Source organism: Acartia tonsa, chromosome 5 (genome assembly GCF_053477335.1).
Source record: "Acartia tonsa isolate MP-2025a chromosome 5, ASM5347733v1, whole genome shotgun sequence".
NCBI lineage: Eukaryota > Metazoa > Arthropoda > Copepoda > Calanoida > Acartiidae > Acartia > Acartia tonsa.
Genome location: NC_137264.1, coordinates 42,412,628 through 42,421,121, shown reverse-complemented (window position 1 = coordinate 42,421,121; position 8,494 = coordinate 42,412,628). Strand labels below are relative to the sequence as shown.

At 37.8% G+C, this 8,494-nt stretch overlaps 2 protein-coding genes across 2 annotated transcripts; both read left to right on the top strand.

The window, feature by feature from the left end:
• The first annotated feature begins 495 nt into the window (after positions 1-495).
• On the top strand, positions 496-7,633 carry LOC145319533 (uncharacterized). Its single transcript, XM_080161714.1, has 4 exons — positions 496-925; positions 1,388-2,447; positions 3,005-3,051; positions 7,510-7,633. Exons 1-2 carry the CDS (start codon positions 767-769, stop codon positions 2,249-2,251), a joined length of 1,023 nt encoding a protein of 340 aa, XP_080017840.1. The 5' UTR covers positions 496-766; the 3' UTR covers positions 2,252-2,447; positions 3,005-3,051; positions 7,510-7,633.
• Positions 2,622-6,242, top strand: LOC145320156 (uncharacterized). The gene is made up of 3 exons (XM_080162595.1): positions 2,622-3,051; positions 3,865-5,883; positions 6,211-6,242. Exons 1-3 carry the CDS (start codon positions 2,622-2,624, stop codon positions 6,240-6,242), a joined length of 2,481 nt encoding a protein of 826 aa, XP_080018721.1.
• Positions 7,634-8,494: the final 861 nt, after the last annotated feature.

Here is an 8,494-nt window from a genome sequence, read left to right as displayed (position 1 = left end):
ACCTGAACTAATCATGAACCTACAAAGTGTTGTTGTTTTTAATAGTGTTTTCATGTAAAGGGATAATAGGACCAGTTTCACACAAACCACAAACTAAGGAACGTAGGATATGAGCAAAAGCAAGGGTTTTTATATCACCAAAAGTCTACTCAAAAAGGGTCAATGACAAAGGGAGGGAAATGTGAAAAGTTGATATATATTCAAAGGGAGGTTGCGTGATCCATATTAACCTATTATACTTATATGAGGTTGCGTGATTTTCCCGTATAATATAATCAGCTGGGTTGAGTGTATGAGTGTGTGTGTCGTATACATACGTGTCTGTATGAAACACGCATGTGTGTGTGTCAGAACTAGTTGTTTGTCTGTCGGCAGTGTACACCAATTTCAAACTTTATTTTTATACAACAAGTGAATAATTTTCCAAATGTGTGAAGCGTATATTCTTTTAAATTATTTTTATTTTCTTTTAGGTTTTTAATAGTTTCTGCCGAGGCTAGTAGGTTCCTAAAACTATTAAATTATTGTAAACTAACACAGCTTTTAGCAACCCTGACTGATGCTACATCTATAATTTTTACTTTTTGACAGTTCATCTTTTATTAGGACTTTTATCTGGTTGTCTTTCAACTCTTAACTTTCACCTTTAACAGTAAATTTTGACCTACAATGTAAATTTTTAGGACCTTTTTCTCTACTTCCATAAGAGATAGAATCTTTAATAGCCTATTATTAATTTTTCTGATCTCTTACAGACCTTTTTACTATGAATGCTACACCCGAAGGAACTAGTGATGGGGGTGCCAGTGGAGCTAATGGCGCTGGAACCCTCGGGCCCGTCAAGGACGGAGCCTCAGCTACTGTTGGCCGTGGAACGCCCCTTGGACCTGACTATGGGGGCCCCAACGTAACAGCGAATAGTCAGGTAACCGATTGTCGTAGAGACCTATCGAAATTTTTCGACCAGGACACGACAAGATGCATTATGAATGGAGACGGCAGAGACCGGGGAAACCTGGACGCCAAATCCAAGATTGACATCAATGAGAGCTTAAATAAATTAAATTTTGGTGAAGAGCTATTAGATGCAGATGATGAAAATGACTTGACTATGACTGAAACGGACAAAGAGTCGACAGCTAATGAAAGTGCACTTGAGGATTTGGAAACGACAGGAAAGACAATGGACAGAACCTGGATAGGAGACAAGGAAACTGAGACTAAAAAGAAAAGACAGACGTGTGCAGAGATATGGGAGAAAATGAAAGATAACGAAGGTGAATGGACAGAGGTACTTAGTAGAGAGGCAAAGAGAAAAATGACAGAGAATAGGACAAAAGATTTAAATAATGATGATATTAATACTGATGATGTTGATATTTTTAAGGGCAGTAAAAGATCCATAGGATATGAGAGACGTATGAGACTCAAGAAGGCTAAGACCTCAAGGGAGATGGAAGTGAGAGCTGAGGACCCACTCCAGCAGGAGGTCATCGATACCTACTTAAGTAAAGAATCTTTCTCGGACATAGTCCGCAAGAAAGAAAGATTCATGTTTGAAGTCAAAGTGCGATCTACCTATGCCATGGAAGAAGCAAAACTCACGCAAGCACAGTTGGATGAGCTGGATCTCCAACTCCTTGGAGCATACATGGAACATATCCAGCAGTTTGGCGATAACTTTGAATACGATGCGGTTGCAGGTTATTCCAAAGAGACAGGAGTAGGCTGGCTCTCAGCTGGCACAAAAGATATGGCGGAATTCATTTTAAATGTAGCCAAGACCCTGAAGCCACCGGAACAAGATGACGAGGTAGACCCCCTGGAATATTATATATACCTGGCAGAGGACCGTGTCTACAGGAACATGTGGACATCAGTCCACGGAAAGTGGACTAACTACACGCTGGAGCAGCTGACAATGAGGATAAAGGTATGCAACCCTATTCTCAAATACAAGGAGGGTGGGGCAACTCGCTTCTACCACTTCAAGGTGCACGAAATAGGACCTTTGAACTCTGCTGGTTTCTTCAAGATTGGAATCCAGGTGGATGAGAGGATAATAAACAAGCTGAAAAACCCTGCTATCAACGGTAAGCTGAAATTAGGTTTTAGTGACCTACTTCTTCACGGGTCGAATGTGGAGCAGGAGGTAAAGGCAGCTATACGACAAAGAATAGTTGATGAAATCGAGACTGTCAGAACTGGTTTTAAGGCTATAGCCTTAGCCCCAGGAAACAGCAGGCACTAATCAACAACAGATAAGCCCTGACAATCAAGTCAGGGTCACCAGCTTGACTCAGATAAATCTCCACCACTGCTGTCAAGCAAGTCTAACACTAGGAGAACGGATAACGGACTGGACTGGACAAGACGATCAAGCTGCACGGAAAGGATGGGCGCGGGCAATTGCCCTAGTGCAAGAACCCTATCTAATTAAAAATAAGGTAAAAATGTTTCATAATGTTAATATTTACGAGAGTAAAGAGGCAGGTAATAGAGCATGTATTATAACAAACAAAAACATCACAGGTATAATTTTAACACAGTTCACCAACAGAGATCAGGCGGCTGTACTTTTTAATCTTAATGGTAAGGACACTATTCTTGTTTCAACATACATGGCCAGCGATGAAAGGGTAAGACCACCAGAGAAAATCACAAAGGAAGTGATAAGGTATGCCAGAGACAACAGTATAGGTATAGTAGTAGGCACAGATGCCAACAGTCACAACACAGCCTGGGGATCTACGGATATAAATCCTAGGGGAATAGCCCTATTGGATTATATTCTAGACAACCAACTCATGATTATGAATGAGATAGGTAAACCTACTTTTGTAACTAAATCTCGAGAAGAAGTTCTTGATATTACGATAGCCACACCTGAGATTGCAAATAAAATAGTTGGATGGCATGTAAGTGAGTATGACAGCCACTCCGACCATAAATACATAGATTTCATGATTGAGTCACTACCAAATATTAACACTAGTATTTTCAGAAATGTCAAGAAGACCAACTGGCAAAACTATAAACAAGCATTACAAAGTAAGAGAAATGGTAGACAGAGAATAGATAGCGAAGATATAGATATAGATAGATTAGATAATGAAGCAGAAGACCTAAGGAAAGACATAATAGAAGCGTTTGAAGAGAGTTGTAGAGAGTCTGAAAAAAAGGGAAAAGAGAAACCAAGATGGTGGGGTAAAACTTTAGAAAAGTCAAAAAAAGAAGTTGAAAAACTGAGGAGAAGGGTAAGAAGGGAAAAAACAGAAGAAAGGTGGGAAGAGTATAGACAGTTAAGAAACAGACATGCCAGACTAATACAAAAAGAGAAGAGTAAAGACTGGAAAAAATTCTGTGCAGAAATGACAAAACTGGACACGGCAGCAAAAGTGCAAAAAATCTTCAAAAGGGGTAAAAAACAACAAATGGGAACAATTAAAAAGAAAGACGGACAATTCACTAAGACTGTAAGTGAGTCTCTACAGGTACTGCTTGAGGAACACTTTCCGGAGGAACCAGAAGGTGACAATGATGTACCGATAGACCATTCAAGTAATAATAAAAGGATAGATATGGATAGTGTAATAAATGAAGAATCAGTTAGAGCTGCCATTAACAGCTTTGGTAATTTCAAATCCCCCGGGGGAGATGGTATTTACCCTGCTCTGTTAAAAAAAGGACTTGACACAATCCTAGGAGACATTGTTAGACTCTACAGACATAGTGTAAGACTGAGTTATAGTCCTAAAAGTTGGTTGGACACAAAAGTCTGTTTTCTTGACAAACCTGGTAAGAAAGACTATACGGACCCTAAATCTAAGAGACCACTATCGTTATCATCCTTTCTACTGAAAGGATTAGAAAGATGTTTATACTGGAACCTTAATGAAAAAGTTCTAAGAAAGGAAATTTCCAGGAATATTTACAGTTACAAGGAATCAGTAGGAACAGAGGATGCAATACACTCTCTTCTCGCCACAGTTGAAAAAGGGCTAGAGCACAACAACTTTGTTGCTGTGCTCTTTTGCGATATGAGCGCAGCCTTTAACATGCTGACAGTTAAAAGCATGATCAAAAATCTGACAGATATTGGTGCAGACAGGGAAACATGTGCTTGGACAGAACAAATGCTCAGAGGACGAACAGTCACAGCAACAATAAATGGAGAATCAGCGAGTAAACAAACCACCAGAGGAACCCCACAGGGAGGGGTGGCATCAGTGGACCTATGGAACATGGCCAAAAATAATTTAGACCACAGATTTCCAAAAATACATCCCTGCAAAAGAAACATCTATGCAGATGACACACATGTGATCAGTGTAGGAAAAACTGAAGAAGACTGTGTAAGAAACCTACAAAATGACATCTACACACTAGAAGAATGGGCTGAAGAACACGGATTAAGCTTTAGTCCAGCCAAGACAAAAGTCATGCTTTTTTGCAGGAAAGGCATGAAACCAAAATACCTGGACATAACAATGAATGGGCAGAAACTTCAGTGGGTGGATGAGTATGTATACTTAGGAGTAACCATAAGGAATAACCTGAGCTGGAGAAAACATGTTGAGAAAGCAGCAGAAAAAGCTAACAACACATGGGTACATTGTAACCGCATGCTAAACAGAACCTGGGGAGTCAACCAGAAAATAGGACGCTGGCTTTACCGCAGCATCTTTAGACCAACACTCACATACGGATGTTTTGCATGGATAACAGCAATTAACACAACAGAAATAATTAACATATTAAAGAAAGTCCAAAGGAAAGCACTCATCGCAATATCAAACGCCATGACCTCGACGCCCACAGCTGGGCTTGAGGTCCTGCTGGGCATTCAACCAATAGACATCTTTGTCAAGACACAAGCTATGGTGACATACAAAAGACTTGCTGTCAACGGAAGTTGGAAAATTCAACCAGGACAACTCCTTAGCAAAAAAAGCCATGCTGTAACACTCATGGACATGGCAAAGAACCTGAAATTAATACATGCCCCTAGAGACAAGATGAACCATACAATCAGCATACCAACAAACTTTGAAACCATCATAGAAAGGAGAGAGACAATCAACCAACAACGACTAAAACCTGGAAAAATAGACAATGAAGACATAATGGTCTTCACAGATGGATCAAAAAGTGAACAAAAAACTGGATATGGATATGTTATTAGTGGAGCAGGACTGAGACTCTACGGATGTAACAACAGTGGACCACTGGCCACCGTGTATCAAACTGAACTACTAGGAATACAAGAAGCAGCCTTCACACTAGTCAACACAGGTACAACAGGCAGGAACATAAGTTTCTACGTGGACAATCAAGCTGTAATAAAAACCCTAGGAAAATACAGATTAAAAGAAAATCTGGCAGCAGAAACAAAAAAGATGGTTAACAAACTAGCAGAAACCAACAACATAACTATAAATTGGGTACCAGGACACCAGGGACACAATGGAAATGAGATCGCTGATAGGAAAGCACGAGAAGGAGCTAATATGGAAATTCATGGAACCTGGACACACATACCTATGGCAGAATCAAATATAAAAGCTGAAATCAAGAACTGGGGGATGACAATGTGGCAGAAACAATGGGAAGGATTAAGTAACTGTAGACAATCAAAGCTAATGATGCCCAAAGCAAACACAAAAATCTGGAGGCAGGTAGCAAATCAACCTAAGAGAAACATGAATATGATAACGCAGATATTAACAGGTCATACAACCCTGAACAAACACCTTAAGAACATGAAACTGGCAAATGTGAACCAGTGTGAACAATGTGAGGAGGAGGACACAATTGAAAGCATGGAACACTTTTTAGGCCAATGTCCAGCTTTTGCAAGAAACAGAAGAAACACACTAGGAAGTTTCTTTCTTAAAACAGAAGAACTAAACAAAATTAATATTAAGCGTATTTTAAAATTTGTTAAACAAACGCAAAGATTTGAGTACTTCGAATAAGGGAAGTTCTCAAATCTTTGCAAAAAAACATCTCTTTCTTAAGTGAAGGATTTTAATAAATCATAAGTAGCCAAAAGACATAAAGAATGAAAACATACATAAGTAGCGTATAACCAAAAATGGATATTTTAGAGTTATATTTTAGAATATAGATAGTTTAGCAAAAGAAAATTAGATAGGAAACAGTTTCTTATTAATTAATATGTTGTAACTAAATCTTTCTTGAATTTAGGAGCAGAGATTGTCACCGCCGGAAAGAATTAACATCTTAAAACTGCAGGTTTAACCAATATATTTCTTAAATCTAGGCAGAGTCGAACCTCACCGGAATGAAGAAATCTTAATATTATCTTTCAACTTTTAGAAACAGACCAGAGCAGAGTCCTCTCTCACCGGAACGAAGTAATATATTTCTACCTATCTCTACCTAGGACTAAGCATAGATGAAATACCTCTTTAACCTACATTTTTAATACTGTTAATTGCCTTTTTACAATTAGGAGGAGTCTACTTATGCCGGAATGAAAATAAACTTAACTCTTATACTTTTTCTTTAGCTAGGCAGAGATCATTTGCGCCGGAAAGAAGTATTCTTAATATCTAAGACATTTTAAACAATAGGCAGAGCTTTTCCCGCCGGAGTGAAGAAAACTTAACACTTTCACTCAAAATAGATCAACTAGAGCAGAGTCATCCCCCGCCGGAAAGAAGTAATATCTTTCAAACCTACATGATAACACCAATATATATTATTTACCTAGGTAAAAAAACTTCTCCAAACGGAATGAAGAAGTACTTTTAAATCACATACGACAAAACTATATAGGTTTCAGATCAACAGACACACATTCAACTACTTTAGATACAAAAATAAACAATTTATTTTAGGAAGGATGTTTCACAAACTTTATTAAACTAGAAATACAATCAAATGTTTTTGATACTAGTTAATAATTTATGAGGTTACTCATCTAGATGGCACGATATTCCACCTCGTGTTGATTGATCTCCTGAAGCATAGTAGACAGCTCGGCAGCCTGGGCGGCAGCTGACATCTCAGCAGCAGGGCGACAGTGACGCAGGTTTGCCTCCACCCAACCATGGTGGTAGAGGCACCTGGTCAGTGCCCTCTTTAACTCGATATCATCAGTATTTGTAGCTCTACTAATCATTTCCTCCTTTATTAGGTCCATACGACTTTGCAAAACATTGTACAACTCCTCATTGGCGGCAAATGACATTTTAACTCTATACTAGTGAACTGTTTATGTCTAACTCTCTATTCAGCAAATGAAACTAGTTTCCCTAGGTGTGGCGAACAAACAGTCAACCACCACGGGCAAACACAGTCTAACCAACCAACCATATGATTAATCTTCTAAAAAACCACTTTCAGTTACAGGGAAAAAAGGATAAATAAGTTATCTGAGTAGAAGCTATAACAGCCGCAGATGAAATAATAATATTTTAATAATCTAATAAAATATAAATGTAATGATTTAAATACTGCCGCTATAACATGAATATTTAGGATATCATTGGGCGCATGAACGGATTTCCCCGCAGTCATTCACAAGCGAGGAACGGATCAAGGTCGCTGCTGAAGGAGCCTAGCCTAAGGCAGCACCTCGCCCCCAAGAGGTATTTTCCAGGTATAATAATGATACACAAAATTACTCCTTCTGTAGATTAAATTAAGTGGTAGAACACTTAATGGATGCTGTGAGTATTGGTGCAAAAAATATGACGTAACAAAAAAAATTAGCCAATGAGAGGCCGTTATTGACCAATGGTAAAATTTATAGTGGACTCTCATTGGCTAATTTTTTTGTTACGTCATATTTCTTGCACCAATACTCACAGCATCCACTTAATGAATCAACTAATCAAAATTCACTAAGGTCTCAAAGTTGTTATCTAAACGAATATGAAAACGTTATTATAAAACGTTGGGAACTAGTGTAATAATCAGTCCATTGTCCCCTCTCTCTCTGACATTATATAAACAAATATCAATGTAAAAGAACAGTAAAACTTTGCAGATAGGAATCACATATATTAAACAGTTATATTTCTGTCAAAATTGCCTTCAGAATCCTCCATTACATGGAACAACATTTATGGATTATGAGAAGCTTTTTCTACACAATTATGGTGTCTGAACATCATTCTTATACAACTTGGAAAAGAAAAATAATATTCTTTGAGAATTTTTAACAGTTATGTAAACACTAACTAAAAAAAAACAAAGAAGAAAAAGTTGATTGTGATTTACTTTATTTTTTAGAGTTTATCATATCACCTTATAAATAGACTAAAGCTAATCAAGGACTATTAGAAAGGTTTTCTGAATATTAAAACCCAGATCATTAATTCTGAAAAATGTTAGTCAACAAAATATGTTGTTTTTTATAATAGCTTTCTGTTTTTTATGTTTTACCTTAGATTTAAAAGTGTATATAAACAATAGTAAGTAGTAGTATAGGTAGTAAGACAAGAGAGGTAATGTCTGATTG

Excerpts from the sequence above, each read along its gene's own strand:
- LOC145320156 (XM_080162595.1), top strand. The coding sequence starts at position 2,622 with ATGGCCAGCGATGAAAGGGTAAGACCACCAGAGAAAATCACAAAGGAA. Across the intron at positions 3,052-3,864 it reads CTATAAACAAGCATTACAAA|GATTAGAAAGATGTTTATAC; the intron begins GTAAGAGAAATG and ends TTCTACTGAAAG. Across the intron at positions 5,884-6,210 it reads CAGAAGAAACACACTAGGAA|GAGCAGAGATTGTCACCGCC; the intron begins GTTTCTTTCTTA and ends TCTTGAATTTAG.
- LOC145319533 (XM_080161714.1), top strand. The coding sequence starts at position 767 with ATGAATGCTACACCCGAAGGAACTAGTGATGGGGGTGCCAGTGGAGCT. Across the intron at positions 926-1,387 it reads ACGTAACAGCGAATAGTCAG|GGCAGTAAAAGATCCATAGG; the intron begins GTAACCGATTGT and ends GATATTTTTAAG.